Source organism: Ambystoma mexicanum, chromosome 2q (genome assembly GCF_040938575.1).
Source record: "Ambystoma mexicanum isolate Mex_15411 chromosome 2q, UKY_AmexF1_1, whole genome shotgun sequence".
Classification (NCBI taxonomy): Eukaryota; Metazoa; Chordata; class Amphibia; order Caudata; family Ambystomatidae; genus Ambystoma; species Ambystoma mexicanum.
The window spans coordinates 185,766,288-185,789,120 of NC_090924.1; the positions used below are offsets into that span (position 1 = coordinate 185,766,288).

Consider the following 22,833-nt stretch of genomic DNA (forward strand, 5'->3'; position numbering starts at 1 on the left):
GTAGCAAGGACCCACTAAAGGAAGATCAGGGCCACTCCTCCCCCGGGCCTTGAAGCCTGGGCTTAGAAAGGATTGTGTAACCCCCAGGGAGGAGTGTGTCAAAACCCCATGACAGAGCTATCAGTGAACCACATCTCACTGAGAGCGAGAACATCTAGATCAAGGTCCTCAAGGAGGTTGTCAGAGGAGTATTTGATGGCAGAGCAAAAGTTGAGGGTAGCTAAGTGAAGCAGGTTGCCACTTTTGAAGGTCTTCTGATAAGGGGTACAGGAGTGTGGCACACCCATTGGCAGTGGAAGAGGGTCTGGAGGGGTGGCAGAAAGAGGAGTGTCAGGAGAGGGGAGGAAGTTGATGAGAGATGGAAGAAGCCTGTCAAGAACGAGGAGGCTGGGTTGAGAGCCCTGGACCATGACAGTGACATTTATGTAGATATTAATGATGACCCTGGAGGACAGGAAGGATGTCAAGAGTACCTCCCTATGGGTGCCACCATTAATGGGAGAGGAAGAAAAAGTGGAGAGCACAGAGACCATAAGGGGAATTCAAAGGTCTGGAGAAGGAACGACAAAGAGGATGTCAGTGAAAGTCTGCCTAGATGAACCTTTGACATGGGTGTCAGCGATGGGCAGGCCTGGATTGGAGACTAGGAGATCCTTCTTGAACTTTTTCCTTCCAGACCTTGACAAAGGGATGATAGGTGACAGAATAGCAATTAGAGAAGATGCAGGAGATTTTGAGCACCAATGAGGGAGAGTGTGGAGAGAGAAGGAAGGGGAGATAGAGGGAGGAATTGCAGATCACAACACCAACTAAACACACTCAGCAATTTGTTTAGGTTTGAGCAGCTGATTCATCCCAAATTTCTCAAGCAAAGCTGCAAGACTTACAGATAAATGCTGCGCCGCAAAAGATCTACTGAAATGAGGAAGATCAAAATTGTAATACCGTCTTAAAGCAAACTCTTTGTCAGAGCCCCATTTGAAATTTAGCTGATTTCTCAAAAGAGTTCATCCTGGAAAAGGATGCCTCTATAATGGGATTAGGAGATGTCCTCTCTCAAGATCATGATGGAATGGAACTGGAGGCCCTGGCTATCAAGTAGGAAATACTCCATCTACAGGCCATCGCGATGTATCACTGGCATCTCAACGTCATAACTTTGTCTTGGACTGGTACATCTGACCGATTAGTTGAGTTTGTGGCATGGGTCAATAATCTTGATCCAGATGTATACTTTACTTGTGAGTATTTGGAGTCTAGCATTTCATTTCTTGACCTCAACATTGTTCATAAAAATGGTCCCCTTAAGACTGAACTTTTTTCAGAATAACTACGGAATTCAACACTAGTCTAAACTTCTCTAGTTAGTATAAATAGAGTCTAGTGCAAAACATTCCCTATGGTATGCCTTTGTGCCTATGGCACAACTGTACAACGCTGATGAATTTCAATAAACATGCCGAGATTCTGCAGAAAAAACTTATTCAGAGAGGCTACAAAAAAAAGATGGTAAGCCATTGCCTGAAAAGGATCTGTAACACTAATCGGGAGATGTTGTTAGCACCCATGACAAGAGAGAGGCATGTGGACAAATTAATTTGTGCTTCTATATTTTGTCAATTTAGTTCAGCAATTCGAGGCACTATCCTTAAAAAATTGAGGAGTCCGTCCACCGTGGACATTTGTTTAGAGAATCCACTGTTTGCCTTTAAGAAAGGCAAAAGCCTTAAGCATCATTTAACAATGGCCAGTAGAAAGATATGTCCACTGGCACCCAAAATTGTTAACGTTTACCACCGAACTGTGGTGGTCATTACCCATGCACTTGCTCTACAGCTTGCAAATCATCAAGAGTCAGTGATTTGAAAGGTTAGGGTAAAACATGGGACATGCATACTTTTACCACCTGTAAAAGTAAAAATGTTGCATATGCCATCTACTGTCCCTGTCCCAAGCTAAATGTAGGCAAAACATCTTGGGAAGTACACTTGAGGGTTAATGAGCATTGCTCAAGAATCTGCACTGATTTTGATTGCACCTTTGGTCTCTCATTTTGTGGAGTGTGGACACCATTTGACTGAATTAAGGTGGTTTTGTATTGGGAAGGTTCAGGATGTGTGCACTGAAAAGAGATCAAAGGAATTTAGCCAATAAGGAACAACTCTGGATGTATGGATTAAACCCATTAGAATGTGGGCTCAATTCCAATGATGAGCTGGATTGGGCAGGTAATTAGTTGTGCTCCATGGCTGGCTTACAGGATCAGCTGCACTTATTTGTGCTTCACACTTCTTTAATATGGTTCTGTTTTTTGGTCAGCTTTCCTTAATTCTATTTAGGATCGCCACGTGGTTGACTGTGCACCACCATTGGTTTGATTCATGTGCTCCACCAGAACCCATATGGCAGAAGCGCTCTCTGTCAGTTCATCTCGGGAGCCCTGTACTTAGTTGTGTTTCACTTTCCTATTACGGTTCAGTCCCTTGCCGATTTTCCTTAATTATACCAAGGATTGTTATGTGGCTTGCTGTTTATTATCATTGGCTTAGGTGATGTGCTTTGCCACACCAACATGGCAGCTGTGTTGCCTGTTATTGAACTCCAGGAGTTCTTATTTCTTTCTTTTCTTTTTTTTTGTGCCCCTCTCAGGCACTCGCAAGTGCTTGATCCCAGCGTCCTATTGCATCAAGAGCAGAGCCAAGAACGTTTTTCGTCCCACACTAAATCCACTGGTTGTGGCTTTCAGTTTAAAATCATATGGCTATACCCACGCGCGATTCCTGGCTTGAAACATTAATCGGTAAGGTCTGCTATGTGATTTAATGACATCTTTGTTCACACCTTTTAATCCCCTGCCTGATTTCCATTTCTTTATTGGTAGATTGCTGTTGTGATTACTTCCGTGCAGTGCCCGTTTCCGGCTGCATATGCAGACTTCATTTCAGGCGGCACACGTTTACATCCAGATCTTTTATGGGAATTGTATGTACTCTGGAGCGGAATCCCACCGGGCACAGCTAGTTGTGATAAATTGATGGGTTGTGCATTTTCAAATGCACTTTGGGAATCAAGTGTATTCCTTCTTTGATCATTGGGAAGCCGCCTCGGGTACTCACTGGTGTTTGGACTTCTTTCTATTCATTAGCTTATGTCTGTTAGCTAAACAATTCCATTCTTGCTACAAATGGATTGGTTTTCCATTTTGTTGTTGCATGGTGGATGCGGTTTTCACAGTGGTTTTAATTGTTTAGTAGTGTTCGAAATTTCCTGTTTCATCACTTGTGGGTGCTTTCCTTGTGATTGGGTTGGCGTTCTGCCTCCTTCCATTTATTTGGGCCAGCGGGTGTTGCACTGATGAATGCACTTTTTTTATGACCCCATTTCAGATCAGAGTTTCATAAATAATGCTGGTCTCTTTGAAATGTGTAGCCTCAATTGATTTTTAAGTATGGCTTTATTAATTTAGTGGTACTACATTCATTGTGGACTCAATGTTCAACTTATAAACTTCAAATATGTTCTTTCTGGATTTGTCTGTTTCCCCTGATGAAGACGTACATAATTGAATTCATCATGTCGAAACCGGTCAGTGCTATTGAAGTTGCCACAAGATACATATAACAATGTATTCATTATGTTCTCCCTTTGACTACTAACATTTATGTTAACATGTTAATTGGTGTAGTTAGAAAATTGTGGTTGTGATCCCTCACACAATGCCCTGTTTGTTTTAGTTAGTCCATAAGTGTAGTATGTTTTTGAGTGGATTTTGTGTACATATGGTATGTCTGGATGTCATGTGTGTGATGTTGAATGATCTATCACTGAATTTGCATGTATATTGTGTTGCCGCTGTGTATCATTTTCAACTATGTTTTTTACATGAATTGTAAAATAAATTGTCTATTTCTTTTATTTGATATCCTTCTGTTGTACTGTATTCATTGGTCCAGATTGAAATTTCAGCTTAACTTTATCTTGGTTCCCACAATCTGGAAGACAGGGACTCCTGCCTTTCTGTTTTCCTGCCCGGATGAGTTTGGATATAGTCAAGGCCTAGGCCTAGTGAATTGAAAGCCATATAAACATGCCTGTACCCTGGCAGGGAAGTAGCACACTCTATGCTGCCAACATGCTGAACACAGTATCTAAACCTGTGCAGCAAAGGTGTGATACATGTAAGTTCTATAATTTTATTTGGCTTGAGGCCATGATTCATTCGGATACTGCTAGGAAACATTTCTATTTATGGGTAATTTTCCATCCAGTTGTGAACCTCCCAACCTTTTTCTTTTGTCTGACCATCCTAGCCTGACTTTTGCCAGTGGAGCCCAGCCTTCTGCTGTACTCCACTGGGTTTTTGCTCATTTTGTTATGGGGAAACTGACATGCCTTTCAAACAGTTTCCCTTAGTCTTTCATTTTGTTGCTAGTTCTTAGCAAAACGTTATTAGTGCACAATGTACCTTCCAGTAGAGTGCACTGGGGTCTCTTTTTCATTTTTAAGGCCTCAGACACCCTCAAAGGATTGTTGATGAAATCTACAAGTGTGTCCAGGACAGAGCTGGTGGCAGCAGTTACTTTTCAAGCATTTCTGACTCTTTTCTATTGGACCAGGGCTGTGGCCAGTGTCTAAAATGGCCATGCCATGAGGTCATTTGTTCTGTCCTCTGGCCATCCTGTTCCTTTGCCTTCCCCAGGTCGAGCAGACCCGGGAAATTCCTCATTTGGTCATGCCGACCACCGTGCAGACCAAAGCTTTTGTGGCTTCTGCATGCCTTGTGTGTGTGCACCCAGGATGTGGGCTGAAGCTGTCCAGTTCCATTACATATCCTGGGTGGCAGGATGTCTGGTGTGCTGGGAATGACTGGGAGCACCGTGGATCGTGATTGGTCCATGTCTGGGATGGTTAATTGTGGGCATATCTCATATTGGTTTCTCTTTGTTTTGGCGCGAAGGAGATTTTGCATAAGAGAAGGCACTCTAAACCTATTGCAGGTCGATCTTCTGAGGTCACACCGAACTAAGTAAAGGAGCCAAGTATCCTGAAACAAAGATGCAGATCCGTGCAACCGCTGGTGACCCGCTGGAAGGTTTGGCACCCTGACCCTGCAGTTGTCCCATTGGAGCCCCTGTTTCTCATCAATCATAGAAGGCCTACAAGGGTGCTTCGACCCGTTGGAGTAGTGGGTCTAACTCCTCTTGTGGGGACCCTCCTTAAATAGTGGGACCTTATTCTTCATCACCCCACACACCTTCCTGAGCCACTACAGTCCCTTGAAGAAGACCCCTATTGAACTTAACCGCAAGATCGAGTGCTCCGGCACTGAATGTACTTTTGAGCGCAAGACTCCACACTTCTTAGGGACTGGACTACCTATTAGTTAGGGTTTGAGTTGCTGAAGGACTGCCTAAGGTGTACTCGCTCTAAATGACCCCTTTCTCTTGTCTCGGGAGGATAGCCCAGGGGCAACTTGTTAAGTGTGTTATAAATAACTTATCATATGAGGTTGTGGATCTCTACTTGCTGAATGTTACATTAGGTCAATGGTTATTGTATATATGTTTCATAGTTAGTGTTAGTTTTGTTAGAATTGCTGAGTTCCATCTTGTGTTTGAGTTAAAAGACCTTTAATAAATGTATATGTATTTTTGATATATACACCTGACTGAGAGTAATTTGTGGTGGTGTTTTCTGTGTGTGCTCATTGTGGTCTTTCGATCACCCTCACCCCTCCTGAGACCTAGTCTTGACAGCCGCCAGTGCTACCTTGATTAGACTGGCTTGTCCAGAAGGTTACCCTGTTCCAAGAAACTAGGCTGGCCTTCTGAACTTCTGCCCACCAGGTCAGAGTTCAGAAATCCATCTTAACAGATACTTTTTTTAGAATTTCTTTCACTTTTCTTCTGTATGCACCCATTGACAGTTATGCATCATCAATGATGCATGCCATCCAGACATTTTATTGGGAGTTACTTTACATCGTCTACAGACATTTCCCTCATGAAGGATCATGTGGACCAGAAATGCATTGCATTCCGTTATCTGCTCTTATGAAAAATGTGAAGTCGATATTTTTCTTTTAAACAAAGTGTCAACAGCTTAGGGACTTTCAGAAGACTTTCATTGAACACATATAACAATACGTTATTTGCAGTGGCTTTAGCTGCCAGGGTGAACCCAGTACAAAGAAGGGATCTCCTTTTTTCTGTGCTAAGCTTGTTCTCCAGAGTACAAGAGTTGTAACTTCAGTACAGCAAAAACCTTTTTTTCTTTAAAGCATGTGCTGTAGAGTTACTTCTTGGTTGTTGAACTGAGCTGTGCCCACTCCATCTATCCTATTTTGCAGAATTTCTGCACATCTTTCAATAGTGCAGTCTTGTGCACTGTGTGCAGACATTTTGTATCTCCACAGTATGTTTGATGTGTATCTATCAGTGTATCGGATATCAGACATATTCCGGAGACATAGTCTTATGGAGGGATGTGTGGAGTGTGATATCCATTCCAGTGCGGAGCCCTGTCGGTTTTATGAGGAGTTGTTGCGTTGGGTAGGTTTTGTCAGGTTGGAATATCTGGGAAGCTGTCATGGCTTTGGTGCAGCTCCTTACTGTAATGAATCCTACATATCCCTCACTAAACCCCTCCCTAATGTCTCCTCCAAGGTGGCCAGGGAAAGGCAGATGCTTCCTGATCCTGACCTTGGAGGTGGTGTACTGCAGGAGGATTACCTGGGAGGAGACAAGGCCCAGGAAAGTGACAAGGCCCAGTGGGGCGAGCCAGAGTATTTATCCTTGAAAGGAAAGTAACTTTTAAGGGGGCCAAGACATGTGACGGCTTATGCTCATTATGATGTATTGAAACCACCTAATAATCCTGTGAATGTGGATAAAGACAGTGTGACATCTTTACATTTCCCTAGAAAATAAAGATCGCTTGAGACTTCTAAAATTCAAAATCCCCCTTACTCCCAAATGTACAATGAAAGGAAACCTATAAATATTGGTTTAAACTAACTGCTGTCCTCTTTTCAAGTGAACTTCAATTATTCCTCTTTAAATGCATGTAAGAAAAATTACTATCCATTTAGAAATAAGACGTTGGCAAGAAAACCAAATTGTGTTATTTGGGACTACAAGACCCATAATCCCAGAAGTCCTCAGATGAGGAAGAGGACTGAAAAGTTATGCTCTAACAGTAGTCAAGCAATTCATCCTGATGACCCACACCTGAAGGAGGCTTAAAAGGCCCCCTAAGGTGCAGGCTTTCAGAAGGAGAGGAAGCTGTGGTTGGAGTGTTTGCGGCAGTAGCAGAAGCAGAAGGAAGAAAGCACAGAGCTGGCAATCCAGGCATAAGTGCGAGAACCAAAGGGACACCGGGACTTTGATGAAATAGATGTCAACTGCCTGTCCTGAGAGATTCCTGTTTTCCCAAACTCTGAATTGCACTCCTCTCCTCACATCACGAACCTCGCTAAGAGGTCCCACTATCAGCTACACCTCTGCACCTCTGCAGAGGTATTCTTCCTTTTCTCACTTTCCCCCAGATGCTCACTGTCCCCAGAGCCCTGATTCTCTCTAGGCTGGACTAATGCAGCAGCCTCTTTCTCAATCTGCCTTCCTCTACTCTCTATCCTCTGCAACTAATCCAGAACAGGACTGCAAGACTTGTCCTTGGCCTCAAGCCCAGGGATAATTTCTCTCCAGCCCTAAAATCTCTCCACTGCCTCCTAGTGGCTGCAGGGATCACGTTCAAAACCCTCTGCATCATCCACAAGGCTTTCTGGGCCAGGGCCCACACTACATCCAACTCTCTCTTCCTAGACACCTTCCTTCTAGAGCCCTTCGCTCAGCCACCTCCAACTCTCTGATGGTCAGATGCTTCTCCAGGTACAGAGTGGGCGATAGATCTCTCTCCTCTGCATGTGTCTCCCTCTGGAATGGCCTCCCTGCCCTTCTCAAACTTGAGACGCAGCACCTAAGGTTCTGAAAGCAGCTCAAGACCTTCCTTTTCACTTCTGCTTTCTCTCTCTCTCCCATGCTGACCTACCTGTCTGCTGCACTGACTAGTTGCCTGGCTACCCTCAGAATCTCAATGGACACCTAACTCCTCCACGACCAGTAGCCCCTGCACTGACGCCAGGATGACCACACACTTGGGGCTCTATCTGTAACCCTACAGTTCCCTGCCTCCTGGTACTTACCCAGAGCTGCACTGCCCTGGTTGCACTTACTTATAACAATACTGCCCTGATTGCATTTCCCCCTTGCCTCCCCCTGGCATGCCTCCTCCCCCCACTATGCCCCCTGCACTTGCACGATCTGACGGATACAAGGTGTAGTAAAATTGTTTGTTTTGTCCTCCCTCTGTGTTCCCTACCTTGTCTTGACACGCCTAGAAACACTTGTGTACAGGCACATTATAAATGATGCATCATGCTTTATAAATGACGCATCATATCATATCATATCATATCATTGGCCCTTTGATATTGAATGATACTAATTTTGCCCAAGATGTTTCTGTAAAGAATTGCCAAATTTTGACAGGAAGATTTACTATGTGATTTACAGCTTTTTAGGGAGCATTCATGCAAGCAGAACACTAGTTTATCTTTTTAAAGACAACTATTCAGAAAACAGCAAGCATATGTGCAGGGCTTTAAGTGGGCTGGGGCCCGCCGGGGCCAGGCCCCGGCAGTCTCCAGAAAAGGCTCCCGAGCCGGGGCCCTGCCGGGGCCCAACCCCGACTAGCCCCAGCAAGCTGACACCTCAGGCAGCCCGTGTAGAGGCTACACGGTTACACAAGCTGCCTGCAGGTGTCAGCACTTCGGTTTTGAAAAAAGAAAAGGCGATGCCTTTTCTTTTTTCTAAACCGAAGTACTGATAGCTGCAAGCAGCATGCGTAACTGTGCAGAGCGGGCTGCCTGATGTCTATGTACTCGAAACAGGAGGAGGGCTGGACTGCCTAGCTCTCCTTTTGTTTTGATTAACTAACTAGTCATCACCCAGCATAATGCTGGGTGATGACTAGTTACTCGAAACCAAAAGGAGAGATTGGGCCCTCCAGCCCTCCTCCTGTTTCAAGTACAGACCTTTCATTCAAGGAGCCCGTGGTTAAAGCGGGCTCATTGAATGAAAGGACTGCCTGCTGTGTGTGAGCTGGAGCACACAGGTGTCACACCTTTTGGTGCGCCCAGCCCCTTCTTTTGTCTGGGCTCATCAAAGGTAATAATGCCAGTGTGCCCCAACTCCAACTTTTACCAGATGCCCCCCGCCCATAAAAGAGGGGGGGCTCTCGTTAGGGGGCATGTCCTTAGGCCACACCCCCTAACTAGCCCCCCCCCCTCGATTTAAAATCCCACTTAAATCACTGCATAGGTGCAATACTAAAATGGGATTGAACGAGATTGGGACTACCTCACCAATTATACACATATGGAACCAAGAAATTTGGGCTCAAACACGGGCTTGCCTACAGAACCAAAGTATGTGATCCAGGCAAATCTCTTTACACATAGGCGTGCTTGATTTCCCGGAGCTGACAAAACCTGGATCATCTTGAAGTATTTTCTTAGGAGTGCACTATACACTATATAGGGCCTGATTCATGGAAGTGTTTTATAATGGTGCAATCCCATAGGAAAACGTTCCACGAATCAGGGCCATAAATAATGCACACTCCTGCACGGTTCAATGACCTGCAGTGTTGCTCCACAAAATAATAATGTTGGCCATTTATATGCAGTGCCGAATTGTCTTTAAGTTTATTCGTGGCACATAACTCCATCTCACAGAGGTGTTAAACACATTATGCAATTTAAAAGCACGTATTCGTGGCACATAGCTCCATCTCACAGAGATGTGAAATAAATGATACAGTTTAATAGTAAACAAGCGAGCACCCGGCTGATATTCATTATTGAACAGGGGGCCAAGCAATAAATGCGGGGCCTTCAAATCCTTGCACCACAAAAATGTTTCCCCTTGTATTTAGACCAACTACTACACTACATGGGTATCCCAGTATCTAGACACTTGCTTATAGCTCAAAGTGTCAGTAACATTAAACCACATGGATATTGGTCATAGATTGGTCTCCAGTGCATAAGAGAATGCCATTATATTTCCCTTCTGCAGCCCATATGGTATGGTGAGCCCAAAGGATGTTACTAGAGCCACCATAAGAATATTCAAAAGAGGCCAGGCTGTCTTAACTAGGTTTGCTTCCTCTGGCTCCTGTTGAAAGTGTTTTAGCATATCAACCTTCTTGCATAGGCACCACGTTGGTAGATGGTCTCCTGAGTCTTTGTTCAAAATGGCTTCCTGTTAGTTCTGCTCTCACTGTGTTGCTGTCCTCTGCTCGGGCTCCTTCTGCTGCTGGTCGCATCCTATCTACTGGGTATGGCCGCATCTTACCGTGTACTTGGTATTACTATGCCGGAACGTGTGGAGGAGTGCTAAGAATCATTCCCTAGCTTATCAATCTAAAAGAATGTTCTGATAATCCTTCTTGTAATGGGAGGCTGCCCAGGGTCGCCCTTTGTTCAGTAGCCTCCTGCCCATAACACATGATACCACTATGTCTGGTGGGTGGGGGGTATATGTGGTCTTGGGGAAGTCTCATGCAGAAACCTGAATGGAAGACAGGAAATTATGTCATTATGACTAGGGGTGTTGAACCACGCCCCATGTTTACTATGTTCGCAGTAGGAGGCCCGCGAGCTTAACTTAAAAAACACACACACAAAGCGCTTGAGATAGCAGCCTGCCCTCCTCTGCAGGACTCTGATTCCTTTCGCTCATTGTATTATTTTGGCCATAAATCACTGCGCAAACCTAGAACAACCTGGACTTTGGGTGGTTCGAGTTTCCCTTGAAATGGTTCAAGCATTACTGATTACTCATATTGCCCTTTATTTGCAGGACATACATGAAATTCATAAAGATATGAAGGCCCAGTAATTGCAGTAAGATGCAGATATTGTTCTAGTATTAGGTGCCAGTTCCCTACGCATAGCGCTATCCTTTTTAGTTGAGTACACCCCCATTGCATCTTGGGAAATCTCACAATCAACCAAGGTCGGACTGGGGCATTACATTGTCTCAAGCACCAATGAAAAAGTGGCCCACAGTTGCAAATGACAATTCATTCTTTTTGTGACAAACCGTTTGAGTACCCAAGGGGGAGTTTTTTTGTCAAAATGCAATGCAAATTGTGTATTTTAAAGAATATTATGCAGTAACACTGGTCAAAACTACTAGCCACATGGTGAAGTAACTTCTCAAATTGGCCCACTTTCCCCCCAAAAAACGGCCCCACACTAGCATTTTGCACAGCACTGCAGCAGGCAGACACGAATGGCCCCCCGGAGAGGGACGCTCGGAAGTCGCTCTCTTTTGACTATATGTAATAAATCGGGAATATACGTCTTACCTGGGAAACACGTCAGATGTATGAGAATCAGTCCTGCAAAGACTTGAACTTGTGTGTTCATATTCACCAGTGAGCTGCCTGGCAGCATGGACGTGTTGCAGTGAAGTGAGACGCCTGCTTTTCCATCGAGCGCGATATTTCAGATATCTGCATCAGGCACTGGCAGCCCCTTCCTTCCTTTGTCACGCCAACAGATAAGGAAGTCGATTCTGTTTCATGTAACTCCATTTTGAGTCCTAATGTGCATATTTGTATGCAAACATATCACAGGACCATGGCAAAATATACACTGTGCACAATATATAGAGGTTCAGACCGGCCTGTGAGGCAATAGACAGGGCCTGAAGTTCAGCCCCAACGCATAGTGTCTGCCTGTTTTTTTGGTTCAAAGTGGGACAGTTTTTTTGGCCAAAATGGGTCGGATTGATGAGTCACTTATTTGTGCAGCTAGATGTTTTGACCAATGTTGTTGAACACATATTCTTGAAAAATGCACAATTTGCCAAATATTATAGCAAAAAAGCACCTCCTTGTTTACTTTTCAGTCTGTTACAAAAAAATGCCACCTGCAACCATGGCCCACTTTTCCTTTGGTGCCCACGGCAGCATTATACCCCAGGCCAACCCTGAACATGTATGGCCTTCACTTCCTGGTTAACTAAAAAGACATTTCATGAACAGGAAGTGAAAGGAGCAAGCGAGATTGCTTCAAACTGTTCTGAATGTTAGCTGCATGCAGAAAGATTGAAGTCAACTTAAAACATGCCTGGAGCGGCGCAAACGTCAAGGTTTGCATGATAAGGGATATTACGTTACACAACCAAGTAGGCGTGCTTGTTGGGGTCTGCTTGTCATGGCAGGCAGTGCTGGTGCGCATGCGTCATAGTGCTGATGCGCATGCGTCATAGTTCTGGTTGGAGAAGATGATTGTTCTTGCACTGTTATAAAGAGTACAGCAATATCAAGTTACAATGTCATACGTTTGTTTAGAGAGAGTCATGAGTGTTTGTGCCTAATAAGGCCACAGTCCGAACAGGTTTTCTTTTAGAAACTGCATTACTGACGTTTCGTGGAGTTTCTATACGTTTTGACATATGTATGTGGTTGAAGACAAATGTACCTAAAACCTTCATTTTGGTGAGGGACACGGCTCGAAGCCCCCCAGATGGCCAGTACATTGCTGACCTTGCAACTGCAACTGCTGAATGCTGCAGATCACAGTTCATCGCAGGGTCGCAGTGCCCGGGAGACAAGCAGCCATGCAGCCAGTGCTTTAAGTGGGACGGGGCCAGCCTAGACTGGGCCCCGGAAGCCTCCAAAGGGTAGGACTGAGCCAGGGGCCATGCCGGGGCCCCAGGTCCTACCACACGACGGCAGGACACATTATCCCACCATGGCCGAGTCGCAACTGGAGATGTCCTTGCCATTTACAAGTCAGGCAAGCTGACAGAAGTGCCAGCTGGCTGGCACCTCTGTCAGACACTGTAACTTCCTCTTGCATGAGGGGTCACAAGAGGAAGTTACTGTCCTTTTGTTCCCCCTCCCCAGGTCACTGAGGCGTCTTTGACCCTCGGCGAACCAGGGGAATCCGTGCCATATTTCTAAGTTCATTAAAGATGGCTTGAAAATTAGACAATTCAAGTCATCTTTTATAAAACTTTATAAAACTTTGCTGACTGACAAAGACGCCCCCGGCTTTGTCTGTCGTCAAAGCTTTAAAAAAGATGGCTTGAATTGTGTACGTGTCAAGCCATCTTTTATAAACGTATAAATAATTCGATGGCTAAAAAAAAACTGCTGAAGTACAGTGAAAACGGAAAGCTGTTGAAGTCAAATGCAGGTAAGTCGTAAAAGCTACTAAAGGAGAACTGAATGAAAACTAAACCACTAGACTCGTACCCAAGTAATCTTGACAAGAAGAAGAGGCGAAGAAATTGGAATGCTCCCTTACTGGACAAGTGGGAGAATGATTCAAGGCAGGATGTCTCAATTTTTCTCAGCATGAAGATAAAAAGAGTGGATAGTTTACCATCATTATGTTTGGTAAAAGGAATCGACTAATGGTAAAACAAGCGCATCTGATCCGAACTGGGGGAATAGACTCTTCTAAAGATATTAGAAGAGGGTCACCAACGAAAAGAAGATAAGCACAAATTCATAAAATAAGTGAACATATTGTAAAATAAATACACTTTACTAAAACCCTTTATAACTTTACCAGAGAAAATACAATTTCGTATTCAGTTACAAGCAATGCAATATTAATTCAAACAAATCGGAAACATCAAAGTTAAACATTTAAAATAAAAACGAAGGTGAACATATATCATAACATACAATTTGATCAGTCTTGAGCGGTGTTCACTGACTCTCTTGAGTGTTTTCTTAAGACTTGCCCACTATATGTACGTCAAGAAAACATTAACACATTGTAGCATAGAAGCTGCAAATACAAAAACAGTAGACTGCATTCAAAAAATGCACAGGCTGGTAAAATATGTATACGAAACTTTTTCCTGTTTGTTTAGTACAGTTTACAAAAGGATACAAAATGCATAGTGTTTTTCAGTGGCATCTATGCAACAGATGCAGAACCTATTCTCCCTGCGGTATTGACCTATATGCCAGTCACAGCACACACAGGCAGCTCCCCTAAATGGAAACATTTGTAAAAGGAAAGAAATGACTAGTTTAGTAACAATACTAGGTATGGGTCATTCTCCAATGATGATTTTATCTTGAGAAACGCTGAGGACTTTGGCCGTGTTGCGCGTAACAAATAAAACATAATAATAATAATTAATCTGGGCTTTACGAATTCTCTGATCGCTTGATGTTGTGTAGCTCAGGAAACAAACTTATACCACAAAAGGATACTCAAACCATGGGGATTTAATTGGGAGCAAATATATACAAGCTAAGGTACACTCTGGACCTTCTAAGCAGGGGCAGAGTACGTGTTTCCCTAAATAAATATCCAAAATAGGGAGGACGTTAGTCATAGTTCAGCCAAAGAAAGGGAACCCAGTTCCAAATGCACTTCAAACGTGCATTGTAATTGCAATTGTAATTGTGGTCATCATTTATATAGCACCTTTTGTCATTACTATAGACTCAACGTGCTTGTGGTGGGAACGCCCTAGGGGACCGAAGTCCAGGTATCGAAACATTCTTAAAGGCTTAGAATGAGTGTGTGCATTACCTATCAAATGGGCTGGCTAGGCTCCAGTAAGCAATCCAAGAGGTCAGGCCTGTGGGAGGGTGCTGCAGGAGGTCACTGTGATTCTGGAAATGGATCGGAAGGACAGGGCCTATGTATCCTTGTCCTTTACTGCTTTTTATCGTGTGTTCGGTTGTGTTTTCCGTGCAGGAGTTCATGTGGGACTCCTGGCGGTGCAGCTCTCTCTTTTGGTTTGGTGTACAGACCTATGGGATACCCTTATGGCACCCATGGGTGAGAGTGAAACCCTGTGCCCCTAGTGTATGTTTTTGGGCACCTGTGGGTGGCCCACAGAGCAGGGTATGGGCTGGTGGCAGCTCTGTACTGAAATGACTGGTGCCCTGAGTGTCCTCCATTTTGGGATGCCCAGGCCCTGTCATTGGAATCGGTAGATTCCTGATGGAGACAAGATGGCCCCCGTGGCCTCTTGCCGTCCATCGCCTGTTACCTTGATCTTCCCGAAGTCCCGGGAAGCCCTGACTCTGTACCTTCCCCCTGACTGGCTGTTGGTTGGAAGTTTCATATATGGTAGCGTGGGGAAGTGCCGACCAGACTGGATGGAGCCTTCCCAACAACCAAATGTTGTGGGTACACCTGTGGGTGGGGCCTGGGTGAAATGAGTTTGTAACGAATGTACCCTTCTTGGTGTGGATGTCTGGTATCTGGTGTTTGACACAATGACTGAGACAGCCCTGCCCGAAACTGGTATGAATGCAGTGTGTAGTGTTGAATGGCGTGGTACTTGTACGAATCCACATTCTGTGTTGTGAGTGTCTGGATGGAGAAGAATGTCCTGAATGCACTGTGCGCCTGATTGGCTGACCAACTGCTGAATGCCCTTCTGAGTGATTGGTTGCCTGAGTGCGACCCAGCAGAATGAATGTGAGATCAACAAGTATATCTGGGGGCCTCTCACTGCTAGAAATCGTTCAGAAGCTGAAGAGAAACTGGAGTTGAAACTGAAGCTTGACCTTGATGCCCTGCTGGAAGAGAAGTAGTGCTGTTGCTCTACTTCATCGATCTGAAAGCTGCTGTATCTCCAAGGACTGACCCAGAGAGAACCTGGTAAGGCGCCCTCTTCCTGAGCTAGAGGAGACCATCATGCACCAGCTGATCTCTGCAAAAGCTCCCTGGTAGACAGACCTATGAAAGGCTGCCGACCGGAGACGGAGACTGCAGCAGAATCCCAAGGAGAATCACCCGGACTGTTGTCTGTCACCGTCGATGACCACATCACCAACCGGAGCCGCAGTGCTCTCGTTGCCTAAGAACATTTGATTCACGGACACGCTTGTCCGCACCACCGACGCCCTGATCCCGCCGCAGAAGGCCAGGCCTCCGATGCGCCAAGGAGCATCCACCGGTGGGTTCCCGTCACCTAAAGACCACAGAGATGCCAACGACTCGACGCCCTTGCTGGGCCACAGTTCTTCAAACTCTTTGCGGTCCTTAACTATCGACATTGAGGTGCCCCGCATGCCTCTTCCTTGCAGGACATCTACGCTCCGTTGTCGACAAGCACTGCTACGAACGAAGCTGCCACTTCAACGCTATAGTTCACCCTGTTCATCACCGGACATTCGACGACCCGTGGCTCCTGCGTTAAAGGGAGTGCACTCAAGAAAGGCCGTCGATTTCCTGATGAGGAACTCCACAACATCAGGTACCTTGGGGTTGCTGAACTATAGGAAAGATTCTTGTGAACAATATATGGACTGGGCTTATGATGTATCTTTATTCTACAGGTTGCCCAGGTCGGGGGATCTCCACACAGAACTGTGTCTAACGGTAGGGGCCAGTATTCTGCCAATTGTTCTAACCAACTGCTTTCCTCTTATATCTATATTTGGTTTCCTTACTGAACTGATTTGCGTGACATTTAACCGTACAGTTGGTGCACTTTTAAGAGATTGCATAGTGATTGTGGTACCACGTAGAACTGTATATTTGCCATTGTAGATAACCGAGTACAAAGTGAGTTATCGTGATAGTGTACATAACCTTGAACATTAATTATATAAAGACTGTGTTTTAACTAATACAGTGTGTGGACATTCCCTTGTGGGTGCTTGAGGACTACACTGTACTTAAGAACCAGCCTACATCACCTCCTGAGAAGCTAGGCCCTGATTGTTCGCCCATTGCTACCAACAATAGAGAATCTTGGCTGGGGTCCTCTGTGCCTCTCCTCTACCATATAGAGAGCAGGAGTACAGACCCCCCTCAAGTTTTTACACTGGTGGCAGTGGTGGGATGCTTATGGTTTTAATAATCAGTCTATAACCGTGCCACTTACAAAATATATGCACTTTGTTAAATTGAGGTTTAGTTGTGTACGAGATAACTGCATAACAAGCAATGGAATCTATTGCGAATGGTAAATTGACTCGGATGAGCTTAGAGGCTCTCCAGGGTGCTTTAGAAGCCAGGGAATTAGACTTTGTCGATAACTCTAGGGCTGAGCTGATAGCTGCCCTTGGGGACGACCAGACTGATGGTGAAACTCTTGAATGGGCGGATGCAACCAATGAGGACTCTGCCCCTGTGGTTGTCTCTGAATCTGTTTCTGGGAATGCCACCATTCCTGCTGCCTCTGTCCCGACCCCCAGCACTTCCTTGGAGCTTGAGTTATTAAGGAGGAAATTGGCATTTGAATACCGCAAGTTGGAAATAGATGCTGAGCTTAAGAAAGAGGAGTTGGCACAGCAAGTGGAACTCAAGAATAGGGATCTTGAACTCAAAGACAAGGACACTGAATCTTAGCGAATCCAGTTAGGGAAAGCTCAAGTGGAGACTTCAGCGAAACTAGTTGAGAGTGTCAGGTCCCCAGCCACCAAGTATATGAAAAATTTGGTGGGTGTGTATGCGGAGGGTTGTGATATCCTCCAAAGGATTGAAGCGTTTGAGATGGCTTGTGCAATTCATGATGTAGATAAAAGAGATTGGGCTAAGTGTATGTTAAGCAGAGTGCATCAGACTGGATATGACTGTATTCCGAAACTGAGTGTGGAAGAAAGGGGTCAGTATGAGTGCATGAAGTCTTCTTTGATTGCCAAGTTTGGCAAGACACCTACCCAATACCTTAAAAGGTTCAAGGATTTTAAGAAAAGAGTGAATATGTCTTGGGTTGACCGGGTGAGTGCTGAGCACATGAACATGATGGGGTTGATAGATGGATACAAGGTGAAAACCTTTGTTGAATTGTCCCACCTTTGTTTTTTGAGAATTATTTGAAAGCCTGTTCACCAGAGCTGCGTCAGTATGTTGCTGACCAGAACATTTTGGATCCCTTTAAGCTGGCTACATTGGCTGACAAGTGGGTCGCCCACCGGGTGTCCCCTAAGGACTCCAGTGCGAAGGACAAGGATAAAGAAAAGGGGGCCTCTAAGAAAACTGAGGAGTCCCAAAAGCAATCACAGTCAGGTAAACCAAAACCTTCCTCTCCTAAGACCCAAAAATCTAGTGGGGATAAGTCTGTTGTGGGTGGGAGTAAGAGTAGTTGTCCGCCTGCTGCAAAGCAGGGTTCCAGTACTGTACCCCACACTCCTGACACTTGTTGGGATTGTGGGGCTCTGGATCACCAAAGGGGTGACCCCAAGTGTAAGGGTAAGGCACTTGGAGTCCAGGCTTTCAGCCTGACCTACCCCTACTCCGTACCTTAGGTGGAGGCCACTGTCCTCCCCTCCTCTCCCGGGATCACATTTGGTGCCCCCGTAGAGATGTCCCTAGTGTCCCTTGGGCCTGGGACCAGTACGCAGAAATACTGGCAACTATCTCACAGAACACCCGTAGGTTTTTGAGAAGTGTCCTCTTGAATAGCCAGCCTTCTACTGGTTTGAGAGACACCGGGGCAAGCATGCCAGTGGTGGACAGGACCCTGCTAAAGTCAGAGGACTATATAGGTGCTCCTCTGAGAACCACCAGGTTAGCTGGTGGGCCTCCCAAATTATCACCTGTAGCCTTAGTCCACATCACGATTGGAGACAAGACAGAAAAGCTTGCAGTTCTGGTTCACGACAACGTGCCTGCAAACATTTTGTTAAGCAACAATTTGGTTGAGTTGGGAATGACCACGGATGGTCTACCCATGGCTGCTGTGGAGGTCACCCGATCGTAGGTCACAGAGGGTCCGGCTGCAAGCCCGGTACCCTTGCCGACAGGGAAATCCAAGGCGCAAAGGAAACGGAAGGGTAAGAAGGCCACCTCTGTGGAGAGGACTCCTTCTCTTCCTGCTGCTGCTGCAGCATCTGCTGCGACTCATGAACCGGACGGGCTGAGTACAGTGGTGAACTCAGTCTCAACTCCTGTGGGAGAAGAGCCAGAAGACTTTCCTATGGGAGAGGTACTCAACCCAGAGGACCACCCCGACCTTCAATGCTTGTTAGCTGAAGGGGGACCCTCCCGGGCAGACTTCTGTAGGGGTCAGAGAGAGTGCCACTCTCTCGAGGGTCTGAGAAAACAGGCCCTGTCCCAGGCACAAGGAGAAGTGCCTAGGACATTCCGGATCTATTGGGAGGGTGAACTCCTTGTTAGTGAGCCCAGTAAGCCTGAACCTGGTGCCCTCAAGAGGTTGGTGGTACCCCAGGTTTACAGGCCCTTCCTGTTGCAGGTGGCACATGAGGTGCCTTTAGCTGGTCATCTTGGTACCAAGAAGACTAAGCAGAGGTTCTCTGCCCATTTCTACTGACCAGGGATGGGAGTACAAATGGAGTCCCACTGCAGGACCTGCCCAACTTGTCAGTTGTCTGGCAAGACAGGCGGTAGTATCATTGCCCTACTGCAACCATTGCCAGTGGTTGGCACACCATTTGAGAGGGTGGGCATTGACATAGTCGGTCCCCTTGACCTTCCCACTTCAGGTGGACATCGCTTCATCCTGGTCTTGGTCAATAATGCCAGCAGGTACCCTGAGGCTATACCCCTTCGGACTGTTACTGCCAAGGTGGTTGCCAGGGATCTCCTGGGCATTTTCACCCGTGTTGGACTCCGTAAGGAGGTTGTCTCTGACAGAGGATCCAACTTCATGTCTAGTTACATGAAAATCATGTTGAAAGAGTGCGGGGTAACCAACAAGTTCTCCACTTCTTACCATCCCCAGACCAATGGTTTGGTTGAGACGTTTAATAAAACTCTCAAGGGCATGCTAGGCACTTTGGAAGAGCCCCTAAGGAGGAAATGGGATCTCCTCCTGCCATGGCTGCTGTTCGCTTACAGAGAGGAACCTCAAGAGGGTGTTGGCTTCAGCCGCTTTGAGTTACTCTTTGGACATCCCGCGAGGGGACCCCTTTCCTTGATCAGAGAAGGTTTGGAAGCCACCCATCCAGGTCCTGCCAAACAAGTGGGGGACTATGTGTTAGGCCTCAGACGGAGGATGACACAGATGATGGGTCAGGCGACAGCGAATCTCAAGGCCAGCCAGGAATTGAATAAGTACTGGCATGACCTTAAAGCCTCGCAAGTGGATTGGACTCCGGGACAGGAAGTCCTTGTGATGGAGTCTACCAAGCCTGGAGCTTTGGCAGACAAGTGGACTGGACCCTTCAGGATCATCTCCAAGATGGGCAAAGTCAATTATCTGGTTGACTTGGGAGTCCCTGGGGTAGCCACTAATCTTGCCCATGCTGCTGCCACCGCTCCCCAGAACCCCATCTCCGGTGAACAGCTGACTGCAGGACTCCAGCCTGCATGTTCGCGAGGCCTCCTCTGTCGAGAAGCACCTAAAATGGCCGACGCTGCGGTATCCATGAAGACCGAAACAACAACAAGCAACACCATGTGCCCGGATTGGGCCCAACACCTCGCTCAGCCCTCCGCTCCTGCCTTAAATGGAGGGGAGGCGAGCCGCAAGGCAAAGCCGTGCAGGGAAGGCCAGAAGGAAAGGCCTACTTCCCTCTCTGCAGCTCTCCGCTGCTCAACAGCGTTCGAGGCTGCAAGCTGCATGTCACAAGGTAAGGCTACACAAGCCCCTGTATAAGCATCATTGCACGCCCATCAGGCCATCAAAGAGCGAAGCACGGCACCTACTCATCGCGCCCTTCCCCTTGATACACCAGAAACGCTCGACTTCGGTCGAGCACTTACCCGTCCCTGCCCCTCTCATACGTTCTGTGCCCTGGTGACCGCAACCGTAGGGTCGGAGTTAGGTGTCCCCCCAACTTGGCCCGCTCCTACAAGGTCCAACGTCTATCTGCTACTGCAAAAGGCACCCGCCCTACATGCACCGCTGCACTAGCTCCGCCATGCACTCCACCCACAGCATCACCAAATTCATTCATACGAGCACATCCGAAGGACCCTATGACACCCGTAAGGTCCAAGTCACTGCTACCACTGCCAAACTCTCCTAAAACAGCACCGACCGGCACGTCACATGCATTAAAGGAGCAGGACATGCCACACGTGACTATGAGGGCCAGACTCTAGCCAAGCGCACTGGATTACCTCTAACAACATTGCTGGGAGAATGCACACCCGACAATGTACCTGAAGCACTGTCTCCTCCTAAACCAACAAATATGTATGCACATCTGCACGTAAGTTCCTCAAATAACTGTTCTATGTATACCATGCCTGTTGTGCCTGTACCCTTACCTGCCTGTATTACTATTGCTCTGTGTGCCTTACCCGCACCCTCATATTTGCCTATGCCCACACCTGTTGGTATTAATACTGCATTGTCTGCTATGATAGCACTACTTGATAAGCCTGTGCCCACACCTGATTGTTGTACCACTGCATTGTCTGCTATGATAGCACCGCTTGATAAGCCTGTGCCCTCACCTGATGCCTGTAATAATACCATTGTTGCCAAGCCACGCATTCATGATATGCCCATGTCATCACCTGCCTCTGCTGGCACCGCCATACCGAGCATACCAACGCCACCGTCTATGCCCGCACCAAAACCTGCCTGCCCGATTAATGTCATATATGCTATGCGAGTTCCTCCTGCTGCACCCAAGCCACCACCGCCTCCACACCTCAATGGAAGCCCATTCTTAGTTGTGCACTGGTAAATGCACGCTCAATACCTGCTCATGCCCTTGATATCATGACCTTATCATCAAAGACAACCTCAACCTCCTAATAATCACTGAAACCTGGTTTAACGAAAGTTCGGGCCCAGCTCTATCGCCTGCCATCCCTTCGGGGTACACAATCTTCAGGAAAGATTGTGCTAATCAGAGAGGTGGGGGCGTGGCCCTTATCGCTAGGGAAACCCTCAGTATTAGGAAAACTCAAGGTCAACTTGGGCACAACTGTACCTCCCACTCAAAATTAACCTCTCCCACAATTGCACCATTACCATGCACATTGTGTATCGACCTCCATACTTATACCAAAAACATGTCCATAGTGTTCCTATAAATTCACATATGCATGCATTGTGTAGTGGGAGTACTCCATAAATAAAAGGAGCCTTACGGAGTCCCACTGCTGAATTCCAGGACTCCCTCATCCTTTCCCTGTCTGACAACATCTAAAAGACCTCCCAAGTCATTCTCCTGGGCGATCTGAACCTAGGCCTGAACGACCCGAAGGATTGCTATGCCAAATCCCTCAAGAAAGCTGTAGCCACCTTAGGATTCTCGCAAACTATCTCTGAACCCACCCACATCAAAGGTCGCACATTGGATTGGATTAGTGATTATAACTGCTCTATTCTAATCACCGCCAACACTCCAATCCCATGGTCTGACCACCATTATATTCAATTCAATCTCGACACGAAAAAAGGGCACCCGGTGCCCACCATCCCATGTCCAGCAGCCCTCGTTAGAAGCTCACGCAAACTGACCGCTGAAAATCTTGCACCATTTCTAATGGTGTACGCTCTGCAGGCCCCATTTTCTAATGACCCAGAAACTCTAGCCAACACCTTTAAACACATCGTCCCCCTACCTGTTGACGCATCGCCCCACCTGCCCTAAAGAAAGCCAAAAAGGTCAAACACTCTAACGCCTGGTTCTCTAAGGAGCTGCTTGACCAACGTTCAGAAAAAAGGTCTGCCCTCTCTGCCTGGAGAGCCAATCCATCCGAAAGCACTAGGAATGCCTTGAAGGCCATTTCCAAGTCTTAGAAAACAATGTCACCAAGGCTAAAGCCGTGTCATTGAACTCATGGATAAATGATGCTAAATCAGGATCCAAAGAAATCTTCTCCATCTTTAGAGAGCT

At 46.3% G+C, this 22,833-nt stretch overlaps 1 protein-coding gene across 1 annotated transcript in view; it reads right to left on the minus strand.

Moving 5' to 3' along the window:
• LOC138569266 (CMRF35-like molecule 5) overlaps positions 1-11,536 on the minus strand; it is a 209,689-nt gene extending 198,153 nt beyond the window's left edge. The window contains exon 1 of the mRNA XM_069647097.1: positions 11,437-11,536. Within this exon, the coding sequence (XP_069503198.1) occupies positions 11,437-11,524 (88 nt within the window). The 5' untranslated portion in view covers positions 11,525-11,536. The remainder of the gene's footprint in view (positions 1-11,436) is intronic.
• Between the last annotated feature and the right edge of the window lie 11,297 nt (positions 11,537-22,833).